General features: G+C 53.8%; 3 protein-coding genes across 10 annotated transcripts in view; 1 reads left to right on the forward strand and 2 right to left on the reverse strand.

Annotated features, from left to right (window-relative positions):
* Nucleotides 1–618: 618 nt before the first annotated feature.
* On the reverse strand, nucleotides 619–4,456 carry Uqcc5 (ubiquinol-cytochrome c reductase complex assembly factor 5). Its single transcript, NM_001399168.1, is given in 2 exon segments — nucleotides 619–722; nucleotides 4,164–4,456. Coding segments are annotated over 2 exon segments (240 nt in total). The 5' UTR covers nucleotides 4,312–4,456; the 3' UTR covers nucleotides 619–630.
* A 2,014-nt stretch (nucleotides 4,457–6,470) lies between these two features.
* Nucleotides 6,471–14,550, forward strand: Nt5dc2 (5'-nucleotidase domain containing 2). The gene is given in 14 exon segments (NM_001009271.1): nucleotides 6,471–6,748; nucleotides 10,018–10,202; nucleotides 10,436–10,510; nucleotides 10,801–10,856; nucleotides 10,961–11,054; nucleotides 11,207–11,335; nucleotides 11,422–11,482; nucleotides 11,563–11,665; nucleotides 11,755–11,856; nucleotides 12,096–12,177; nucleotides 13,620–13,706; nucleotides 13,807–13,947; nucleotides 14,058–14,122; nucleotides 14,211–14,550. Coding segments are annotated over 14 exon segments (1,662 nt in total). The 5' UTR covers nucleotides 6,471–6,528; the 3' UTR covers nucleotides 14,473–14,550.
* Nucleotides 14,443–24,065, reverse strand: part of Stab1 (stabilin 1) — a 30,747-nt gene continuing 21,124 nt past the window's right edge. For 3 of the 8 annotated variants that reach the window (XM_087587298.1, XM_087587295.1, NM_001427304.1), the window contains 27 exon segments: nucleotides 23,438–23,511; nucleotides 23,260–23,334; nucleotides 22,916–23,038; nucleotides 22,552–22,599; nucleotides 21,905–21,982; nucleotides 21,656–21,802; nucleotides 21,057–21,197; nucleotides 20,903–20,962; nucleotides 19,202–19,378; nucleotides 19,044–19,130; nucleotides 18,805–18,954; nucleotides 18,645–18,701; nucleotides 18,357–18,555; nucleotides 17,686–17,835; nucleotides 17,503–17,607; nucleotides 17,249–17,356; nucleotides 16,979–17,172; nucleotides 16,751–16,895; nucleotides 16,530–16,663; nucleotides 16,280–16,445; nucleotides 16,076–16,185; nucleotides 15,865–15,984; nucleotides 15,642–15,791; nucleotides 15,457–15,561; nucleotides 15,225–15,371; nucleotides 15,023–15,139; nucleotides 14,443–14,619 (listed from right to left, as the gene is read on the reverse strand). In XM_087587298.1, coding sequence (XP_087443424.1) covers nucleotides 14,563–14,619; nucleotides 15,023–15,139; nucleotides 15,225–15,371; nucleotides 15,457–15,561; nucleotides 15,642–15,791; nucleotides 15,865–15,984; nucleotides 16,076–16,185; nucleotides 16,280–16,445; nucleotides 16,530–16,663; nucleotides 16,751–16,895; nucleotides 16,979–17,172; nucleotides 17,249–17,356; nucleotides 17,503–17,607; nucleotides 17,686–17,835; nucleotides 18,357–18,555; nucleotides 18,645–18,701; nucleotides 18,805–18,954; nucleotides 19,044–19,130; nucleotides 19,202–19,378; nucleotides 20,903–20,962; nucleotides 21,057–21,197; nucleotides 21,656–21,802; nucleotides 21,905–21,982; nucleotides 22,552–22,599; nucleotides 22,916–23,038; nucleotides 23,260–23,334; nucleotides 23,438–23,511 — 3,224 coding nt within the window. In that variant the 3' untranslated portion in view covers nucleotides 14,443–14,562. 8 annotated transcript variants of the gene reach the window in all.

Here is a 24,065-nt window from a genome sequence, read left to right on the forward strand (position 1 = left end):
TCCACAACCTTGCCAGCTCCAGAGCATCCAGTGCTGCTGTCCTCCACATGTACCTGCTCTCTCAGTCATGCTCAAGTGGAAACAGTCACATGCATGCATATACATACATACATACATACATACATACATACATACATACATACAATAAAAATACATATTTTTTACCTTTAAAAGGTTTCACAAATAATCCAGACTGCATTGCAAAACATCTTGGTTGATCTCTGAATAGCTTATGAAATGTTTTGTGAGACACTGGATGAGTTTTAGGAAGATGGGATCCAATAGTGACTTCGAATGTAGTCAAGCAGAGACTAGAACTATGAAAATTCTTTGTAAAGGCAATTTCTGAACTAATAAACAGTTGCTAAAGGATTAGTGTTCAGAAAAAATGTGTACGGGCGGGTGTTTTGCCTACATGTCTATATGTATACTGAGTTCAGTGTCCACAAAGGCCAGAAGACAGTGTTGAAGTTATGTTTGTGAGCTGTCGTATGGGTGCTGGGAGTCCCCTGAAAGAGTATGATCTGAATGGAGCTAAGGAAGTAGGGGCAGAAAGTTCCTTAAGTTCAAGCCAGCGCAGGAAAGCGTGAGACTATAAAACCACAAGATGGCCGAATCAACACTGAAAGTTCACTTTATTAGCTTATGAAGATTGGTTTCTGATGTATCTTCCAGCCTTCTCTGATACTGTCTTTCTGAAGCTTTTCTACGGTAGACATCATCTGTATCAAACAAAAATTTTGCTTAGATTTTTAAGAAACAGGGTTTTTTTAAAAAAAAATAATTATACATTTATGTTCTATGCATTGTTGTTTTGACCGGGTAGGTGGGTGGGTATGGGATCCCCTGAAGCTGGAGTTACAGTTGTGAGCTGCTGTGTGGGTGCTGGGAATTCAACGTGGATCCAGTGCTCTTAACTGCTGAGCTGTCTTACTTGCCCTGAAATTGAGGAATTTAAAAATAAGAGACTAGGGATCTGTCTCAACGGCAGAGTGCTTGCCTAGCATAAGGAAGGCACAAAGTGCCACCTCCCACACTGGAACTAATGTCAGTAAGGTTTATGTTGAGTCTGCGATAACAACAGGGTTGATATCTATGTCTTCAAAGACAGACGTGTGTCCCAGAATCATGTCTTTCTGTTCTCCAACATCTCCTTTGCCCAGGGCTCTCTGCTGCTCCCTTTCCTAGGTCCCAAAACCGGAGTAAGGAGAGAAGTAATGTTCCTTGTTCTCAGCAGCTGTTTTCCAAACTACTCATTTTCTGCCCTCGTGTAAAAAGAAAACATCTTCCTTTCTTTAAGAGAAAAAATATTTCGGGGCTGGAGAGATGGCTCAGTGGTTAGAGCACTCACTGCTCTTCCCGAGGTCCTGAGTTCAATTCCCAGCAACCACATGGTGGCTCACAACCATCTGTAATGGGATCTGATGCCCTCTCCTGGTGTGCATGAAGACAGCTACAGTGTACTCATATACATAAATAAATCATTTGAAAAAGAAAGAGAGAATCCTCTTCTTTCAGGGTTCATTTGGCTGTCATCCTCGGGGATCTGCCACCCATATTCTTAGGGGCGAAGTGCCAACCCCTTGGCCTCCTGTCTATCTCCAGTTTCAGTGCCCCTGGGAAGAATGCTGCTCAGACTACAGCTGCATTCCCCAGTCCTGGCTTTCCTGACACCCCCCAACCTGCAACCAGAGAGCTCCAACTGCCTCACTTCAGTTCATGCTGCCTGTGGTACCTCCAATACAATCCATTAACATGGCTGAAAGCATTGTGCTCAACCATGAATGACATCCCCTTCCTTCACAGGCCATTGTAAAGAACTCTCATTTTTATGGTTGATCCCACTGGGCACTGGTACTTATGGAGTCTCCCAGTCTCCCACCAGCCTCCCCCCACGCACAATTTTTCTCCAAGAATTCCTGCATGCCAAAACAAGTGCTGAACCAAGTTCCAACCCCTACCTTCCTCATTAGCATTTGTATAGCCTTCAGTCTCTCCTAGGGCGAGCGGTTACCTCCTGGTCACAGTCACATTTCCTTATCACTTGTGATGGTTTGTATATGCTTGGATCAGGGAGTGGAACTATTAGGAAGTGTGGCCTTGTTGAAGATGTGTCACTGTGGGCATGGGTTTAAAGCCCCCTAGCTGCCTGGAAGTCAGTCTTCCACTAGCAGCCTTCAGATGAAGATGTAGAACTCTCAGCTGCTCCTGCACCATGCCTGCCTGGATGCTCCCGCCTTGATGATAATGGACTGAAACCCTGAACCTGTAAGTCAGCCCCAATTAAATGTTGTCCTTTATAAAAGTTGCCTTGGTCATGGTGTCTGTTCACAGCAGTAAAACCCTAAGAGACTTGTCAATGATAACCTTCCTGGTGTTCCTTCTGGCCATTCCAAATGGCCAACTCCCCTTAAACATGCTGAAGTCTGGTGCTTCCTTTATAGTTTAGCTGAGTGGCCTGTAAACCTAGATGTCTGGCCCAAACTGTCCTCCTCAACTTGAGATCTTTAACCCATCTCATCATGCCCTACCTTGCACGCAAGATCACCCTGCCTATGTTCTGCACCTTCAGTAGAAGGACCAGCCTTGCCCTTCTCTTCCTTGAGAAACCTCCATGCCCCATCTCAATTACCACACCTACCAGCACTGCCTCTAAGCTGTCTCAAGCCTACCCACTCATGGCATTCCTTTTGCCAGCTAGACTAGGCCATCGTGTCACATCTGGCCAACCATGCACTGCCTGTGTATTGATCTCCTCAAAAGAGTCCCTTTAATCACTAACATAGACTCTTACTGTCTGGTACTTTTACAGCCCTACACAGGGACCCTTCTATCCATGCCACCCTTCAATTGTCATCTGCTGTAGTCCCTCAGAACAGCATACACAGAAGTCTCTAGGTTTCCCTTACCACTGCCGAGAAGTGAGCGCCACAGATCTTCCCCTTATCTGGTTCACAGTCCTAATTGTCCATCTTTCCCCAAAAGCCTTCCCCACACCATCCAATCCAATGAAGTGCCCATCCAGGATTCTTAGACTACTCACAACCCTCGTGGCATGCTTAATGGTGGGGTGTAGGGAGTGGAAACAGAGCTTGGGCCTATGTGAGGCAATTGTTCTCTCACCCAACTACACCCAGCCTTATCCCATGAGCTCTTCTGAAACTCACCTTGTTTGATAAGACACTCACTCTCATGGATGGTTATTAAACATTAAGTGGAGGCCCATGCCTGTAAACCCAGAGGATGACTGCAAATTTAAAGATTCAAGGCCAGCATAGTCAGGCCCCATATCAAAGTATAGAAAGAGAAATCAATGGAGATTTTGAAAGAACCTAACATTCTCTGGGGCTGGGGAGATGGTTCAGCCGTTAAGAGAACTGACTGCTCTTCAGAGGTCCTGAGTTCAATTCCCAGCAACCACATGGTGGCTCACAACCATCTGTAATGAGATCGGAGATCGGATGCACTCTTCTGGTGTGTCTGAAGACAGTGACGGTGTATAAATAACTAAAATAAATAAATAAACCTTAAAAAAAAGACATATGTTTGAAAGAACCTAACATTCTCAAATCATAGTTACTTGAGAGTCAGACACAGGGCCCAAAAGTTGTGAGGCCTAAAAGGAACTGGCTATTCCAGAGGCAGTTCTCAGAAATGCCAGATATTCTTTTCACAGTTCTGGGCCACGCAAGGCCCTGGGTTCGGTCCCCAGCTCCGAAAAAAAAAAAAAAAGAACCACAGTTCTGGGCCAAAGACATAACCTAAGGACTGCGAGTGATAAGTGGTGAGTAGCTAGGACAGGCAGGATAACTTCCTCGTGAGTTTGGGCTAAAGATCTCAAAGGGCAAGGGACTTAACCTTCCTTCCGCATGCAAGTAATCCTGTTCCTTAGGTCCAATGTCACCAGCAGGGCCAAGGACAGACTACAAAGAGACAGCCTGAGTAGAGGCAAGTGCCCTCTTAAAATGCCAGGAGAGGAGGAGAGCTGGGTGCCAGTGTGAACAAAATACAAGAGCCCCGAGGGCCTCCAGCTGTGCTGCACCAGAACTCAAAAGACTAACTTGTCCTAACACTCAAAGAAAGGAGCTCCGCAACTGAATGGAATCAGCGGCCTGTGATCGCAAACCCACAGGAGAAACGGAGGCTGCTGCACCCTCACTTACAGAAGGTCTCCTGGCCCACGCGCACTTTAATCATGATCCACTCCATCGTTCCTCCCAGGACAAAAAAGAAGGGCAGGAATCTGTAGATGCCGAATCGCTGCTTCCCAGGCACTCGCTGAAGAGCTCGCCTCAGCTGGGCCCTGAACATGACCGAGGCCTCAAAGTGGGGTACGGGCGGAACCAGGTAGACTGGTGTTCCTAGAGGCAGTACAAACGTCCCTGCGCGTCCCGCGAAGTCCCGTGGACCGAGTAGCAAGACTGGATTGCAGCGCCACAGTCCGGCCGCAAGAGTGGGGTGGCGAAAGCCGACAGACCCAGAGCTTGGTCGACTCCGCCAATCAGAATGTGGCGGGACTCTCAGACTGTCCAATCAGAGTGCTGTTTGAGCGCGCGTGCTCTGTGAGGCTGGGCCGGGCTGAAGAAGCCTGCGCACGCGCCTACATTGAGCACACGAGAAACTTCGGGAGGCGGAGTCTCCAACGTGGCGTGGAGGCCCCGCCCTCGACCTGCTCTCAGCTGCTGGGGCTCAGAGTTTATTGCCGCACCCCCTACTCTGCCATCGCCATCTTTTTTTGTAATACCCTGACCGAGGTGACGACCCTTTGTGAAGGAAATAAGCCAAAATGCAGTTACGTGACACGCCTTCCTTTTATTTCTGGCACGTGACTGGTTTGACTTGGCTTCTAAAACAGCAAATTCGATATGCATTTTTGAAAACTGAACTTTATCATCACAACAAAAAAAAAATTATCTCTAACAAACATGTAAAATAATATAAACCTATGGTAAATGGGAAAGTACCGTTATTTTGGTAACTTGTAGGTGCTTTTAATAGTTGCAGAAGAGCACCAAGGTAGAGTGACTTCGCTGTCAAACCACATCTCTATCCGCACCCTTGTAAAACGGAGCCTTTCTGCTGTGAGGATTGACAATCTAAAAAAATTAAATGACACATTGTGGGTGTTATGAAATACAACGCAACAAGGGGGCCCGGCCGGCCCATGCCAAGAAAAATTATGCCATGCAACAGATCTGGTATGAAGAGGGTTTACTGGGGAGGGAGTAGAGGCAGTGGGGGGATCCATGAGGACAGAGAAGGGAGGGGTCATAAACAGCTGACTAAGGGCAGCCTGCCTTGTGCCTACCTCCGGGAAGGCTGGCCAAGAAGAAGCCACACACAGCGACCCCCTGGCTGGCATTTGTTGCCATTTCTCTTGGTTTTGAGGACTAGAACATGTAGAGTGTGCATCCACTTGGAAGAACTTTACATGTGGCCAGGTCATCACAGCCCACCTAGGTTATTGGACCTATAGAGGGCTCAGCCAACCATGAGCCCACCCTTTGGTATCCATGACTACCAGTACCCAGACCAGAATCTGGCACACCAGATCCTCTGTCTAGGTACAGGCGAATTACAAATGTACACATTACACACAACCTTAAACCCAACAACCACGCGTGCTCAGTTGGGTAGCTCACCACCACCAAGGCCCTGGATGCCGGACCAGCCTTCCCTGGTGTACACTGCAAGCTACGAAAACAGAAGCGGATGGAATGAAAAGAATTTCATTGAGACAGCGCTTGAAAAAGCCGTGGTGATTCAACTGGGGGCCTGTACGGTCCGGCCCATCCGTTTGCAGAGGCCAAAACCAGGAGGCTGCAAGGAGGATCCTGGCTCACAGCCAGAAGAGTACGCCCAGTAGATAGGCTCCAGGTTACGTTGATCACCTGTGTTGGGTACCAGGCAATACAAAGAAAATGCTGCCTCAACACACGTCAGCCGCCCATCAGGCCAAGTGATCTTAGTCAGCTTGGGACTGGTTCTGAAGGCACGGTTGTAGGAGAATGAGCGGCCTAGGCTTCCGTGGAATGTGCAGTCAGCCAGAAACTGGGGCAGGGGCAGGAGGCCCCGGGGCAGGAGATCTTGTCTGGAAAGAATGGGACAGAAGCGCAGGAGAGGGACAAAAAGACCCTGGGGTGAAGGACGAGATGTACACTCCAGCGTTCTTGCTCCTCAGCCCTTCCAAGGCCTCGCAGAGACCCGGACTCTTAAGCTCTGCGACTTCCCGCCCAAGGGAGGAAAGGTGCCGCCATCGCCACCGAGATGACCAAAGGGGGGCGCAGAGCCCCTGAGCCGAGCTGGGGACAAGGAGGCGGAGGTCGGAGCCCGCCCCGCCCCGTCCTGGGGACCTCCCACCCCTGGGCTGAGTGGTGCGTCCATTGGCCCGACGGGCTCCGCGCGCCTCCCCCATTGGCCGGCCGCCTTGAGAAGCACGCGGCCACGGTGGCGGGCGGGCAGTCGGAGGGCGGTGGGCAGGCGGGTCAGCGGACGGGCGGAGGGCGGCCGGGGCAGCGCGCAGGGGGCATGGCGGGTGCGGGACTGCGGGCGGCAGCTAGGCGCTGGCTGCTGTGCGGAGGCCAGGGCGGACCGCGGGCCGCCTCGTCCTCACCCTCCTGCCCTGGCTGCGGCCCGCCGGGTCCCGGAGCCCACTGCCCCAGCACCCCGCGCTCGGCGCCCGCAGACGGCGCGGACCTCAGCGCGCACTTGTGGGCTCGTTACCAGGACATGCGGAGGCTGGTGCACGGTGGGTGACCCCGGGTGGGCAGTGCGCCGTAGGTCGTCTGCCGATCGGTGCCAACAGACGGCCGGGACACCGTCCTGGGTCCAGGACGCTTGGTGGGGCTTGCCGGGGTCCCAAAATCTGAGGGCCAAATGGCGTTTTAGAAAAGGCTCCATCGGGTTTTTAGGAGGTGCCTCCGCAGAGCAGCGCTACTCCTGGGGCAAGTGGTGGGGTCTGTTTTCTGGCGGCAGGAGTTTGGAATGCCTGGAGCGGCCGCTGCGCACGCGGCCCCTATGGTCTTGCTCCTGGGTCTAGTCTGCGGGCAGTAGCGGTAAAAACCTTCCCAGTCCCTCGTTTTCCTCTGGCCCCTAGTTGCAATGTCTGGACAAAGGCTGATCCGTGCTCACAGATGGCACGATGTAAGGTGACACCAGCCGGACATTGCAGGTACCTTTTGGCTTGCCTCTGGCGGTCTATGGTCTACCACACTCTAAACACTCAGTTGGAGGAACAGAAAAGTTACCGTAGCCCCCCATCCCACCCACCCCCCGAAATCCAGGGGGAGTTGCTATAGTCTCAGCTAGAACTGCACAAGGCACTTAACCCTCTCCTAATCATTCCCTTGGAATGGGCTGATGAGGCAGGAGATCTGAGTGCCGAACATCTGCCTATTTGTCTGGGTGGGTCTGGTGGGGCCCTGCCACTGCAGCAGATAGATGTGGTCTGGGCTGTGGCCCCTATCACTGCCCAGCAGAGTGGCCCTTGGCCTCACACCCTCTGAAGACCCTCAGTGGATTGTGTTGATGACTTTGAAAGGACAAACCAAGTAGGAACCTGCTGAGCTTCTGGAGGAAGCCACAGGGGTGATAGGCTTGCTTTGTCTGATAAGTCCGAGTGGCCCTGACAGGGAGATTCCAGCTGTGACTGGGCTAGGCCTTCCACTCCAGCTGTGAGGAGAGCTGGACATTGGCCAGAGTTCACCTCTTGACAAGCTGCAGTCAAGAGGGGGTGGGATGGTGGCGCTACTGAGAATATCCTGAGGGAGGGGGGACCCTTCTGTGCCTTCAGACCCTTATAGGCCCTCTGGGTTCTTGTATGCAGGGCCACTTCCACTACCATGCCAGGGTGAGCTAGCTTCATGCTTCTGAACCCTGACCCCCCACGCACACATGCACGCACACTCACACACACACTAACACCACCACCACACTAGGTTTTCTGAAGGAGTTTGAGCAAAACTGCCAGGGCTCGTAGCCCGTCAGAGAGCAATGGAGGACCATCACCTACACTGCTTGGCCTCCTGGGATGAGGAGGCTGGACAGAAGGGTGATTAAAACAGGCAGAGTGGCCTGAATGTGCATCTCAACTTCGGTGCCAGGGTCTGGGTGGTTTGATCAGGTGCCCTCACCTCCCTGAGCTTAGCTCTTCTCTGGGCACTGGAGGTGGCAATGTGACTTCATGGGACTGGAGGAGGGAAGGAGTTGAGTTTTAAGACTCACGAGTGGTAACTGCCGGAGCCCTAGAACCTGAAGGAGGGCTAGACAGTAAAGTCACAAACACAGCAGACTACCTCTGGGTCATGGCATACCCTCTCCCGGCTTACCCCACGCACCCAAAGCTATGATTTTCTTGGTCCGGAAATGCGGTAAGCAGGCCCTGTGTGCTTCTTGCCCACACTCCTTGTTCCAGGAAGGTTTATATGCCCCTGAGAGAGCCCTTAAAAGCAGTGGCAAGACATAGTGAGAACTCTGCAAGCTTGGACCCACAAAGGCCATGTCTACGCTTCCCAACGCAAACAAGTTGACATCCAGGAGTGTAGGGTTGTGGAAATATCCAGCGAGGTGGGCAGCTGAGGCCCAGGGTCCTCGAGACAGCAGTAAGGGGTGTCTCTGAGGCGGTTCTTTAGAGAGAGGTGTGTGTTGAGCATATCCGGGCGAAGAGCCTCGCTCGGGAATCTTCAGAAGAGCTGCCTGAGGCCACCGGAGGAACCAGCCACACCTGTTCCCACACCTACACCCTGTGCTTGACACTAAAGGAAATGGGGGTGGAGCCCTGTGTTCCAGAGGGGCCTCTGAGGCAACAGCTCAGCACGTACAGGAGGCGTATGCACAGTGCAGCCGCCACGAGACGCGCTGGGGAGCCAGAAATTTTTGCTTCATGATCAGGACTGGTGTGGCTGACAGATTCCCTGGAGGCTCGGACATCAAGTCTATGAGACCATGCCGAGTCCTGCCTGTTCCCCCTGCTCTAGAAGTGACCAAGGGGATCCCCAGGGCAGGGCTTCTAGCTCAGAGGTGCATCTGATCTTGTGTATTGTATAGGTTCAGGGCAGAAATACTGCACGAAGTGGGTTGGTCCCCGCTTTAGTCCCCCTTTTAAAAGAAACTAGCCCAGGGCTAACGTTCTTGAATTCGCAGACATGAGAAGGAGGACCTACCTGATCCTGCCTGGCTCACTTCCCCACCCACTTTACCAGCTTTCCGGATGGGGAACACAAGGCAGGCAAGCCTAGGGCCCCAGAACCTTCTTGGCACAGCGCAGGGCTTAGCTTCCCTCTGTGAATCTTTCAGAGGCTTTTGTGACTATCACCAGAAGAGAGCTGGATTGTGTCCCCAAAACCCGACGTCTTATGTTCCTCCTGTGGTAATTAGCAATGTTCCCTGGCCTTAGCCAGGGAATGTCATTATGTGGTCTGGCAAGCAGGAGAAATCCGATTAGAGGGGCCTTACTCTCCAGGGCATGGCAGGTGTTCCAAATTGGCAGCCTCATGGGCGCTCTGCCCCTGTAATGTTCTTGGGCCCCATCCCCAGCCCTGGGCAAAGTGGAAAAGCAACATTCATAGCTGCAGCCTCCAGTCAGGTCAAAAGAGAGCAATCATCCTCTGGGAGGAGCCCTCAGTCTCTGCATGCTGCCCTTGGCAGGTAACCTCAAGGAAAGTGAGGCAGGTGAGCAGTGATGCACTTAGACAGGGTTCCCATACACCCCCATCCGGTAGGACTTAGTAACCAGCCTGGGAGAGACCCAGGTTCAGAATACGTGGTGCACTGCAGGTGATTGATTAACAGAAAAGGGAGCCCTGTGACTCTGACCCAATCCTCAGGAAGCAGGCTAGCCCATTGCCAGTTCTGCCTTACCGCGGCCCGCTCCTTCTGTTTGTCCTTTACTGTGATAGTTAAGATGCCATAGTCCAGTGTCTTGTGGGGCACTTGGGGACAGGTAGCCACACGTCCTTTTGCTGTTTGCCATAAATGAGACGATCATGACGGTCCTGCCTTGGATCTCCTTCCCTCTAGACCTTCTGCCCCCTGAGGTCTGCAGCCTCTTAAACCCAGCAGCCATCTATGCCAACAATGAGATCAGCCTGAGCGACGTCGAAGTCTACGGCTTTGACTACGACTACACGCTGGCCCAGTACGCAGACGCACTGCACCCTGAGATCTTCAGTGCTGCCCGGGACATCTTGATAGAGCACTACAAGGTAAGGCCAAGAGGATGGAGCGTGACCTATGGCCCAGACTGAGTCCTGGGGTTCCCGTGGTATCCGGGGCTGGGGGCTGGCACTGCTACTGGCTTTTTTTTTTTTTTTTTTTTTTTTTTTTTGGTTCTTTTTTTCGGAGCTGGGGACCGAACCCAGGGCCTTGCGCTTCCTACGCAAGCGCTCTACCACTAAGCTAAATCCCCAACCCCTGCTACTGGCTTTTTGCCCAACAGTATCCTGAGGGAATTCGGAAGTACGACTATGACCCCAGCTTTGCCATCCGCGGTCTCCACTACGACATTCAGAAGGTGAGTGGCTCGGCACTGACTGACCACTCCTGACTAGATGTGAACAGGGCTAGCTTCTTCCACTTCCATCTCTCCTCATCAGACCATCCTCGCTTCAGTTGTAGCTCTCCCCCCTCCCCCAACACCATCCAGTGGAGGTTTTGTTGTTGAGGGTTGGGAGGTACCTGGAGAAGCTGGACCAGTAACAAACACCTCCCTCACCACTGGCCCCGCCCCTCCCTCACCACTGGCCCCGCCCCTCCCTCACCACTGGCTCCGCCCTCACCACTGGCCCCGCCCCCTGCTTCCAGAGTCTTCTGATGAAGATTGATGCTTTCCATTATGTACAACTGGGAACAGCCTACAGGTTAGTACCGGGTGCGCCCTGACCTTACCCTTCTCCCTATGTTATACCCTTGTCTCGACTCGGGCTGAGGGCACCTTTCCTCTCACTCACCCCTCCCAACTCAGGGGCCTCCAGCCTGTGCCCGATGATGAGGTGGTTGACCTGTACGGTGGCACCCAGCACATCCCACTCTACCAGATGAGCGGCTTCTACGGCAAGGTAACCCACACCACCTGCCGTTGCCCAAAGCACCCAGACCAGGGATTTTGATGTGGGTGCCAGCCTCCTGTGAGGCAGTGGCCAGTGTCCCAAAGTATAGCCCTCAGTCTCTAGTCCTCGGAGTAGTGGCTGAGAGTTGACTCCCTCCCCAGGGCCCTTCTATCAAGCAATTCATGGACATCTTCTCACTCCCAGAGATGGCTCTGCTGTCTTGTGTGGTGGACTACTTTCTGGGCCACGGCCTAGAGTTTGACCAAGTACACCTCTACAAGGACGTGACGGTGAGGAGTGGGGACTGTCCCTTAGCTGAGACAAAACCTGTTTGTGACATGGTAGGCCTTCCTCACTGTCCCCCTGCCCCCACCAGGATGCCATCCGGGATGTGCATGTGAAAGGCCTCATGTACCAGTGGATTGAGCAAGACATGGGTAAGGGTGGACAGTAGTCCTTCCTGCAGCCTGCCTGAGGGTCACAGGACTGGCCCTGGCAGACCCATCTTCCCTTTCAGAAAAGTACATCCTGAGAGGGGATGAAACATTTGCGGTTCTGAGCCGCCTGGTGGCCCATGGGAAACAGCTGTTCCTCATTACCAACAGTCCCTTCAGCTTTGTGTGAGTTCAGGCCCTGGGGGGAGGGGTGCGAGGCTGGCGGGCGCAGCACCCCTCCCAGACCTCCTTTAGCCAGTGCCACCTCCACACAGGGACAAAGGGATGCGGCACATGGTGGGTCCCGATTGGCGCCAACTCTTCGATGTGGTCATCGTGCAGGCAGACAAGCCCAACTTTTTCACCGACCGGCGCAAGTATGGGCACGGCAGGGACTATGGGGTTGCGGGAGGAGGGCGGAGGCTCCGTGCCAAGGAGAAGACGCAGGCGCAAAGCTCACTTGGCCCTGACTAAGTACTCTATGTGCTTAGGTAAAGACACCCCCTTGCTGGTCCGTGCCCCACTTGAGTGGGTGGGCCTTTTCAGGGGTGAGGAGGAGGTTACCCAGTCTGGCTCTGTCACACACTACAGATCGGGCTCTCTGCCCTTCACGCAGGCCTTTCCGTAAGCTTGACGAGAAGGGCTCCCTCCACTGGGACCGGATCACTCGCTTAGAAAAGGGCAAGATCTATCGGCAGGTAAGGACAGTGGCTGGTGGGCGGCCCTGGACTGTACAGGGCAGCCTCCTAAACTTGCAGGCTTGCACCATGGGGCTAGAGCCAATGGCACCAGGGCAGGACTGTTAGAAAGGAAGCTAGATACTAGGCGATATACTAGCAGATACGAAAGGAGAGCGTGGCCTTTTGGTCACATGTCTGCACAGTGGCCTAGGAGCCCTGGCCTCATCACCTCTAGGCCCCCCACTTACACCGTGATTTTCTGTGAACAATTGTCACTGAACACTGCTGCAGGCCAAACCAGCCTGACTGAAACCCTGAGGTGGGCCTGTGGAGACAGTTTATGAATTGAGGCACACACCCCCCACCCACCCATCCCCATGTTCTGTGTAGCTAGGAAGAGAGGCCAGATTTGGAGCACTGGTAGCCCAGGCTGGACCACAGAAATCTTAGCTGAGATGGTGCTGGGAGCCCAGCCTTGGCCAGGAGAGCATCATGGAGATGCCTCGGGTCAGCTGGCAGGCATATTGCTGCTCTCATCCAGCATCCTACATGGCTGCACACTGATCTCAAGTCCTTTAGGTGCCCACAGCTCTGAGCTGTCTTAGCATCCAACTGTGGCAGCCCTCTTTGGGGGAAGGTGACTTTCTTTCTTGGCGTCTCTCAGGCCTGACACTGTGTATCAGGCCAGTTTACTTCTCAGGACCCTTCCCCTAAGTCTTTCTTTCCCATCTCTCCTCGGCTGTCCCTTGATTTCTGACCTAGGGGCCACATCCCCCAAAGCCTGTCTGCTGCCCCCCTCTCGTCTGTCTTCTCAGCTCAGTTCCTGCATGGCTGCCCACCGCACCCCTTTCCAGCTCTCTGAGTTGAGCTGCTTTGTGAATTGTGCTTCGCTGAGTGTGCATTCCCACCCCGGAGCGTGGCGCCTCTGGTAGCTGCTGGACTTCCAGCCTCTGGCCCCTCTGCCCCCCACTCCACGGTTATCTATGTGCCTCAGTATTTTCATCTTTCCTGCCTTTGGAGCGGGAGGAGCGCGAGGTCTGGCAGTGAGCTCTACAAGTTGGTCCACAGGTCCCTTGGGTGGAGACTGAGGAGATTTACAAGAACTTCAGGGCCCTTTGCTGTGAGGCCTGGGGCCCTCCCCGCGGTTTGCTTCTCACAGACAGGGACTAAAGCTCTTGCCTTGGTAGGTGAAAGGCCACTGTAAGCGGCCCTTGAGTGAGGGCCAATCCACCCTTGCGAGAGATGTTTCTGCCGCGGGCAGGACCCCCCCCCCCCCGGGCCCCCATTGGAAGTGGGAAGCAGTGAGGGCCACAGATCAGGGAGGCCACGGGAAAGGGCAGCCCAGCATCCGGCTGGCTTTAGCTGCCTCTGGAGAGTTGGGAGGACTGGTGCAGGCCCAAGCCTGGCTCCCACAGCCATCCCGGAGCACAGTTGGCTCAGCAGAGTCCTCTGCTCCCCAGGGAAACCTGTTTGATTTTCTTCGTCTGACTGAATGGCGAGGGCCACGTGTGCTCTACTTCGGTGACCACCTTTACAGTGACCTGGCGGTGAGGGGGTTGGACTTTTACCCAGGGAAGGGAGGGAGGGGGGGGGGAGCCGTTGGGCCCCCCCAGGTGGGCTGAGGTCTGTCTCCCATTCTTCCCCCAGGATCTCATGCTGCGGCACGGCTGGCGCACGGGAGCCATCATCCCTGAGCTGGAGCGCGAGATCCGCATCATCAACACAGAACAGTACATGCACTCGCTGACCTGGCAGCAGGCTCTCACGGGGCTGCTGGAACGCATGCAGGTGACAACAACAGGGCAAAGAGGGGGAGCCGGTGGATTGGAGCTGCAGCCGCACCTCCTGGCCGCATGCTCAACCGCGCCCCCGCCCCGCCCCCGTCCGTGTTTCCCCAGACTTATCAGGATGCTGAGTCACGGCAGGTGCTGGCTACCTGGATGAAGGAGCGGCAAGAGCTGAGGTGAGCGGGGAGCGGCCGTGGCAGGAAGCCTGTGCGGCCTTTTCTCTGCACGCTGGCTGACTGACCTTATCATGTCTCTCTCCTCTAGGTGCATCACGAAGGCCCTGTTCAACGCTCAGTTTGGGAGCATCTTCCGCACCTTCCACAACCCCACCTACTTCTCCAGGCGTCTCGTGCGCTTCTCTGACCTCTACATGGCCTCTCTCAGCTGCTTGCTCAACTACAGTGTAGACTTCACGTTCTACCCACGCCGCACACCTCTGCAGCATGAGGCGCCCCTCTGGATGGACCAGCTGTGCACCGGCTGCATGAAGACACCCTTTCTTGGTGACATGGCCCACATCCGCTGAGGGCGCTTTTATTGTCCTGGACAAACTATCGGCCTTTCAGCCACCCTGACAAACAATAAAAGTAGTCTGTGTCGTCCATGCTCCAGCCCATCATTTGACCTTGAGGACTCTTTGGGTGTCGGGGAAGTCCTCCTCCAGGACTGAATCCTGCAAAGAGAGAAGCAGGGCGCAGCTAAGCAAAGGTAGGCCCAGGGCCGGTCCTCACACACGCACACATCCCAGCACACAGTCAGTCCTCACACACGCACACATCCCACCACACAGTCAGTCCTCACACGCACACATCCCACCACACAGTCAGTCCTCACACGCACACATCCCAGCACACACAGTCAGTCCTCACACGCACACATCCCACCACACAGTCAGTCCTCACACGCACACATCCCAGCACACACAGTCAGTCCTCACACGCACACATCCCACCACACAATCAGTCCTCACACGCACACATCCCAGCACACACAGTCAGTCCTCACACGAACACATCCCACCACACAGTCAGTCCTCACACGCACACATCCCACCACACCTCCCACCCCATACTCACATCAAAGGGTTCACAAAAGATGTCGCTGCTGCCAAAAACAGGGTTGGGGACAGAAACCAGGGTCGGGCTGGTCCCTTCTTGCCATGGAGAGAAGTCATCATCAGCATTATCTTCTGCCTGGAAGATGAGTGTTGACTGATAAGGTCCTACCCCCAAACAAGACAGAAGGACCCGCCGCCCGCCCACCCCTAGCATTCTTCACCTGGAAGACAGAGAAGCTGAAGCCTGGAGCCTTGCGTCGGGCACGCAGGTAGAGGGCTCCAGCTACCAGCCCCAGCAGCGTTCCACAAGTTATCACAACCCCCAAACTTAACGCCACAGGCTGCGGCTCAGATCCCAGCACTGCCCTCTGTAAGGAGAAAGGAAAAGTCAAGGACTAGGCCAGGGACTTCGCTTCACCCTTTGAGGCTTTGTCTCCCCCTTCCTGTACTCACAGGCTGGGGAGGCGTGAGCAGGGGGCTGGCCAGAGCATGGATGACGCCATTGAAAGCCATGATGTCCCACACCATGACGTGGCTAACCACAACTGCCCCCGGGGCCTGCAAAGAAATTGCAGTCAGGCCCAGCAGGTAAACAAGGGCTGAGTCAGTAGGGTTGCAATGCAGTTGAAGCCACTCACCAGAGGAACCAAAGAAATGTTGTCAGGACCTGTGTCACTTATGAAGAGACTAAGACCTGAGTGGGCAGGAAGCAATGTCCCCTGGCTGGCATTGGCACTCAGAAAGGTGGCATTAGAAGCATGGAGTTCTAGGTCTGGGCCACTCAGCGTCTACGAGCAGAGAGCAAGGTCTGTTGGGTTGAGCCTGCTGGAGAGAGCAAGGTGCCCAAGCCCCTCCTATTACCATGTTGTCCAGAAAGCCTTCATTGACAGGAACAAAGAGTGTCTTGTAGATGAGCTCATCTTCGAGGAAGTCCATAAAGTCAAGACCTCGCTGGGTGGCATTGGCATAGCCCAGCAGCATCTGGAGAGGAGGAGGAGATGGGGCTGTGGGGGAGCTCTTTAGGGATCCCAACAGCCTGCATCCCCATCTCTGAGGCCCGGCCCCTGCACACCCCATAGAAGGTGGAGAAGTCGGCAGTAGCAGCGAGGACATCAAGCAGTTTCCCGTTGCACGTGCTGATCCCGTCACCCACGAAGCCGACCCGACATTGGCAAGCCACATCTGCAGGAAAGGAGAGTCAGTAGCTCACAGAGGCTTATTAAGGACCTCAGGGGGCAGGGGCAGGGGCAGGGAGAGGTCGGTGGAAGGGACATACCTCGCACACGGTAACAGTAGGCATCCCAGCGCTCCGAGAGGTTCTTGCGGACACCGAGGCTGATTACACCTACACGATTATTACCACAGTCTGCCGCCGGGGTGACCACAGGGTGGGCAGCAGAGCCATTGGCCAACCAGCCCAGGAAGCAGACATGAAAACCTAGCTGTAAAGGCAGGAGTGGCTGGGACGAAAGCCCAACCCAGTGGGCTGCCCGCAGGCTTAGTTCCTACCCCTGAGGCCTGAGTACCTGCTGGGCCACAGAGAGTTGAGGGAGGGAAGCAAGGTCGGCTCCCTGGTCCTCACAGGCTTCCTTGGCCTCTGAGAAGGTCAAGCCATAAGGGCCACTGGTGGCCTGGATGTGGAAGACACCAGCCTGTTTTTCTGCAGAAAGAAAGAAGGTGTGCGACTGACAGGACAGTAACTAGCCAGGGATGCCGCGGTGGGACGGGGGTAGGTAAGCAAGCACACCCTGGAAATGTAGGTCTGTGCACAAAGCATCTGTGTGGCACGGTGAGGACTCTGCCAGGCATCGGTCCACAGGGGGTTCAAGCTCCTCCAGACACTGCAGCCCATCACCCACGTAGCCGGTATGGCACTCACAGCGCCTCGTGTTCTGCAGGCAGAGAGCAGATATCTCACAGGGACTGGGAGAGTGGGGCCTCTGCACACAGGCTGCTTGGCTCCCCTCCTGCTTACCGGGCCGGTGTTAAAGCAGTCGGCATGCTCACTGCAACCTCCACGGTGGCCATCCAAGCAGGGGTTGCGAGCTCGGCAACTCCAACCGTCACCCTCATAGGCAGGCAGGCAGGTACAGGTGACCACTGTCCCCACCTGGCTGCAGTTGGCGTGCTTACTGCAGCCACCGTGCCCCTTCTGGCACAGGTCTGCCACTGGGGGCAAGGAAGAAGTGGTTGAGCCAGGTCCTAGCGTGGTCTAGGGCATCCTACCTGCTAAGTCACGGCTTACCTGTGCACACACGGCCGTCCCCTTCATAGCCCAGGCTGCACTCACAGCTGTTGCCCACACGGCACACGGCCTGGGGTGCACAGGGCGGGGTGCACACGGGCTGCAACTCTGTCCCAGGACCCATCCCAGAGGATCAGGTCAGTAGCTGCCCTCCTAGCCACTGTGTCTCCCATCCACCCTTGGGTGTGCAGCCAGGGCATGCACTAGTGTATATCCACAGATGCTGCACGGACACAGGCTCAAGGGCTACTCACCCAGCTGCACATCACAGCGTGGCCCAGTCCAGCCCTCATCGCAGAAGCAGGAGCCAGAGCCCCCGAGACCTTCATCGCAACGCCCATGTGGGGCACAGCGGCATGCTGGGGAGAAGGACAAGTCGATACACGGGCCAAAGGAGATGGGGCAGGGTAGAATGGGACGGAGAAGAGATGGCTTACCTTGGCACTGGGGTCCGAAGGCACCCGGGGCACAGAGTTCACACGCTGTCCCGGCAAAACCCAGATGACAATTGCACTGCCCACTTCCGCTTATGCCATCCAGGCACACACCGTGGCCACTGCAGGGGCTTCTGGGACCACCGGGGCAAGCTAGGGCATAGTGTAGATGTGAAATGTCACCAGACTCTCGTAAGAGCATCTGCCATCTGTGCCCTACCAAGTGCCAGCCAAGACTCTTCAAGGACGATCAGTCCTCTCGTGTCCCCACACCACTGAGACCACACCAAACCCAGAGGACACCCAAACCCTCCAGCACTCTAAAACAGATACAAAATCTTCTGTATTCCTACCTGGCTTCTTATGCATTCCCCCCACCCTAGAGCACCCCAATATCCTTTTTAAAAATGTATTTACTTTATATGTGAGTGCTCTATCTGCATGTACACCTGCAGGCCAGAAGAGGGCATCAGATCCCATTATAGATGCTTATAAGCCACCATGGAGTTGCTGGGGATTGAACTCAGGACCTCTGGAAGAGTAGCCAGTACTCTTAACCTCTGAGCCATCTCTCCAGCCCCCAATATCCTTTCTAAAGGGAGATGACCTTGTCTTCGGCCATCTTGGGAACTAGAGAAACGGGTCAGCTTGTCCGTAACCCTCTGGATACTTACCATGGCAGTCAGCGCCATAGTGACCAGGGCAACAGCTAGGCTTCCAGACGGTGGTGACACATTTGCGGTGGCAACCCCTACCCATGTGGTTGCGGTTCCAAAAACTAGGCGTTATCCAGGAACCTCCACGCATGGTTATGGAGTGCAGAGGAGTTGCCCAGAACTTGGAGTAGTGACGCCAGCAGGCCTCAGGGCTGCCCTGGATCAAAAGGAGTTAGGCCACTACCTGAGCTTGATTGATGTGCCCCGCCTCTACCCCAACCCTCAGCTCAGCCTCCAGCCCCTTACCTGCTCCCGTGAGCCCCGAGGACAGGGTGGCTCCAGTCCACAGATGCTGCAAGTCTTCTGGGGGAGATGGAGGCCAACACTACAAGGTCAGGTGGGTGGGCAGGACAGGACAGGTAGGCTGACCCCTGCCGTGCACCTTTGGCCCTGAGGCCTTCCTCACCATTTGAAGCGGCTGGGGTTCAAAGCGATCACAGCGGGCACCAAGGTCAGGTGGCTCCAGCAGCTGGTCGATGCCATAAGCCAGGCCCCCTTCAAACAGCAAGTACCGTTGCACAATGCGGGCCTCGTTCTCACCTACCATGAGTTCGCCCTCAAGGGAGAAGATGGAGGGGTCAGGGGCACTGCAGCCCCTAACCCCACTGCTTGTTTTCCTTAACCACGCCCTCTCCCTAGACTCACGGGCCGGGCAAGACCGCAGGAGAAAGAGATGGTGTTTCCGTGCATGGTTCGGAGTTGGCCCAGGTTGGGTAGATCAGATGCCGAGGCCTAAATAAATGGAGATGTGATTGGAATTGAGCACGTAGGCTGTAGGGACCAAAGCTCGGGTCTGTGCCCACCTCAATGTTGCGAATCACATGACCACGCAAAATGGCCGCCAGTTTGTCACGGTGGTCCTCATGGTAGAGCCAGTTCTTCCGATCAGGAGACAGGGCTTCCAGGGCAGAATCTGTGGGCCACAGCATCGTGAAGGGACGATGGGATGCATCTTGAAGCATGGGCAGGAGGCCAGCCACCTGTGGGTTGAGCAATGGTGTGACAGTTAGAGATGAGGATGGACCACAGAACGGAGGTCCAGAGAGACCCAGGTACTGATAACTAGCCAGGCTTGTCGGCAGACATCCTGGGCAGTCTTTCTCTCATCTGCAGGTCGGAAGAGACCCTGCACGTGCCTTAAGTTACAGAGAACCGTATGTATGAACCATCTGTATGAATCATACATATACTTCTTACCTGGGACAAAGTATTATCTATAAACTAGGGACAGTAAGAGATAAATAGGGATGAAGAGAGGGTTCAGCAGTTAAGAGGACCCAGGTTCAAATCCCTGTACCCACACGGCAGTTCACATAGAATTTGCCTTAGATCTAAGACAATTCCTTCCTCCTATGTAACTCCAGTTCAGAGAAACCTGACACAGACATACGTACAGGCAAAACACCAATGAACATAAAATGAAAATAAGGAATTTAAAAACCACTATGCATGTAAAGTATTTTTTTCAAAATAAAGAATGCTACATATTTGCAGAAAAATAGATGTAACTGCAGATAATAACATTATGTGAATTCAGCAGGTCTCAGAAAAACAAATATTGTGTGTTTTTTCTTTCACTGGTGGTTTCTAGATTACGGATAGAATCATAAAATCGCATGTATATGTGACTTAAGTAAGAATGAAGCTGTCGAGAGGAATGAAAGAGTTAAAAAGGAAGAGGTCAGAATGGGGTAGGAAGGAATCAAGGAACAAACAAACATGTAATGTCTGCTTGTATAAAAATATTCTTTATAAAACCCAGTATCGTGTACCATGAACATTTTTAAATAATTTGCAGCAAAAACAAATATCAATATTGAATATTTTTAAAACCTGAGCTATTTCTGGGTCGTTTGGTTTAATGTTTTTATACTTAACCTGCTTCTGTTTGTGTGTATGAGACTTGGGGGAAAGAGCACGACTGCCACTGCACATGTGGAGACCTACGGGGGTTGGTTTTCTCCTGCTACGTGGGTCCCAGAGAGCAAACTCAGGTGCTCAGGCTTGGCAGCGAGCGGTCCACTCACTGGGACATCTTGCCAACATGACTGAATATAAAATTGTGGGTAGGGGAGCTACTGTTTATGGTCACCCATGCAAGGGTAACTTTCCACACACCTTAGTTGCACACTCCCTCATGTGTGCCCACATTGGGAGGCTCTTACGATGTACAAGGAAATTCACATAGGCACATCTGTTCCCAGAAAAAGGTTGCACACACACATACACACATTGCACACATACATTCACAGACATGCACACACATTGCACACATACACACATCATTGCACACATTCACACTATGCACACATACGCACACATACATTCACAGACGTGCACACATCATTGCACACATACACACTGTGCACACATACACATTGCACACATATACACTATGCAGACATTCACACACATGCACACACATTGCACACACATCGTTGCACACACACACACACGCATTCACATTGCACGCATTGGCAGACCCACATTCACGAGGGCAGTACCGTCAGCAGTCGGCTAAAGATCTTGTATTGGAAGCTTTCAGCGGCAGCAGTGACATTTCTCTGGGAAAGAAAGAACACACATGAGTTACACAGTCAGGTGGGAAGAGGGGAGCCCAGCCTGCAAACCCAGCCGTAGGTGCTTGCCCAGACATACCCGAGGGATTGGGATAGTATCAGCCTCCCAGTGTAGCACATCTGGCGGCAGCAGGACACGGTCGATGAAGTGCAGGACACCGTTCACTGCCTCGTGATCGCTGCTTACCACCCGAGCAAAGTCATTGAGATAAATGCTGCCCTGTGGGAGGAGCATGGCTGCATTGATCAGTAGGGTGCTGCGTTGATCAGTAGGGTACTGAAAGCTATGGGGTGTGCCTGGGCCAGAGCAGGGCCTGAGATAATAGCCAATCCTGTGCTTTGAGGGTGAAGGTGAGTTGGTCAAGGGCAGAATCAAGACGCGGGATGGGGCTTCCATCACACTACAGGAACCTACACAAGGCACCACACTGGGCTTGGCATTGTGGGAACTTGGTGCTTGTACCTTCAGAGTCCCAGGTTGGGGCAGGCCAGTGCTAATGAGTGGGGCCCAGGGTGTGGGTATCCTCGGGGCTGGACTCCTCTCCCTCCTATTTCAGATCTTGGCTGAATATTAAAGGAAGGGAGGCAGGGCACGGAGACTGAATCTGGGGGCTGAATCCTAACCCTGCAGGAGGACCCTATAGCCAGCAGGACTAACCTCTGTGTGTAGGAGCTCACCTCCCTCTCACTAATGCGCAGAGTGTGTCCAGACAGTGCGGTGACATATCCCTGGTCCAGCAGCTCTTGGCTCCCCAGCTTCCGGCAGCCAAGCACGTGGTAGCGAAACACGAGCTGACGGTGAGCCCGCATCCTCGCCAGCTCACCCTAGCACAGAGTCATGAAGACAGTGGAGCCAATGATGTCCCCTCTGCACCTGCGGTGGGTGACCACTCATCCCTCTCCAGTCTGCTTCCAGGGCTGTGATACCTGGGACATGTTGCTTATTAAATCAGAATGTGGCACGAAGATGGTGAATGGCCCATCGCCTTTGAGCTCCTTGTATTCCTGGGGAGGCAAGACACAACTTGAGCACTAAAGGGATGATCTGGGATCAAATTGGAACTTCTAAGAGACCAGGCCAGCCAATCCTTTCAATCAGACAAGATCATGAAGGTCCAGAGATGGTTGGCACTTGCCCAGCAGGTCTCAGAGGCTGTACTGGCTGGCTTTGTGTGCCAACTTGACACAAGCTGGAGTTATCACAGAGAAAGGAGCCTCCCTTGAGAAAATGCCTCCATGAGACCCAGCTGTAAGGCATTTTCTCAACTAGTGATCAATGGGGAAGGACCCAGCCCACTGTGGGTGGTGCCATCCCTAGGCTGCTAGTCTTGGGTTCTATAAGAAAGCAAGCTGAGCAAGCCAGGGGAAGCAAGCCAGTAAGTAACATCCCTCCATGGCCTCTGCATCAGCTCCTGCTTCCTGACCTGCTTGAGTTCCAGTTCTAACCTCCTTTGGTGATGAACAGCAATGTGGAAGTGTAAGCTGAATAAACCCTTTCCTCCCCAACTTGCTTCTTGGTCATGACGTTTGTGCAGGAACAGAGACCCTGACTAGGACAGAGGCTGGATACTCACCAGGAGGTGGAGGCTGAAGAACGAGGCATACTTGTTCCGTAGGAGCTCCTGGGGGATCGAGGATCAGCTCAGATTTTGGGCGACCCCCCATTCAGGGGCTGGTGCCTGTCCTAGCACCAACAGCCCAAGGTCTGGCCAAGGCAGAGACAAGGAAAGGAAAGCCGGGGAGGGTTCTGAGCCAGGGTCAGGATTGTTTTCATGTGACGTAGGTACGTTTTAGCCCAGGAAGAATCAAAGGTCAGATTCAGGGTCATGGGGTCATGGTCAAGGATCAGGACTGAATATGGGGTCTTAGGTAGGATTGCTGTTCAGGTGCATGAGGCATCACCACAACCAAGCCTGGGTCAGATGTGGGAGTCATTACCAGTCCAACTCGCCCATGACAGGTGATGCCGTCCCCCACAGTATGAGTTGAATCACAGGAACATGTCCTCTGTCCGTCTCCTGTGCTTTTGCACACAGCATAAGGGCTGCAGCCTCCATTGTTCTGAGTGGGAGAGGAAGGAAGAGGAAGGCTGTGGCAGTCACCAGCCTTAGGGAAGATGCCTCACGTCCCTGCTCAACCCTCAAGGCTTTATTTCTACCGCCGAGCCAGACTTGAGCTAGAGCTGAGGGAGTCTCTGGAACCATCCTGGGAATGAAGAGGGCTGTCCCTACCCCCAGTCCCCTTTCCTGACACACGTACTAGGGTGTGAGGACCTGCCTGACCTGGGAGCAAGGATCCAGGAGCTTGCAAGACTGAACGCCATCGCCACTGTAGCCCTCACGGCAGTTGCAGGACACCTGTCACAAATCCCGATCACTGTGGCTGCAGAGAGCCCTGAATGAAAGGGCCACCCCAGACTTAGTCGGAATGGAGGCCCGAGTGTCAGGCCTGTTGACTGACCTGCTGGGGGCCTGTGGGGATACACTCAGCGTTCACATGACAGCCCCCATTGTGGACGAGACAGCTGTTTATTTCTAGGGGAAGAGATGCTGTGATGAGGAATAGCCCTTGATGACCCGCCATTCATCTGTCCCTCTGCAACTCCAGGTGCCCACCTCCTTCCATTTGGGCCCCAAGTCTCCACACCCCCTTTGTACTTTCCATCCTTCTTGACCTGACTCAGATCACTACAATACCACACACACACACACACACACACACACACACACACACACACACACGTGTCTGTCTCAAGACACACGCACACACACGTGTTCACACACATGAACGCGCACACACACGTGCACACATGTGCACACATGTGCAAACATTCACACGCACATGCACACACAGACACATACATGTCTGTCTTGGAACACACATGCATACGCACACGTGCACACACACACACATGCACACGTACACATGTCTGTCTCAGGAAACACACACACACACATACACACGTGCTCCACAATACACACACACACATACACGTGTCTGTCTCAAGACACATGCACACACATGCACACACACACACATGCACACACACATACACACACGCACACACATGTCTGTCTTGGGACACCTC

This window comes from Rattus norvegicus, chromosome 16 (genome assembly GCF_021556685.1).
Source record: "Rattus norvegicus strain SHRSP/BbbUtx chromosome 16, alternate assembly SHRSP_T2T, whole genome shotgun sequence".
In the NCBI taxonomy this organism is placed as follows: domain Eukaryota; kingdom Metazoa; phylum Chordata; class Mammalia; order Rodentia; family Muridae; genus Rattus; species Rattus norvegicus.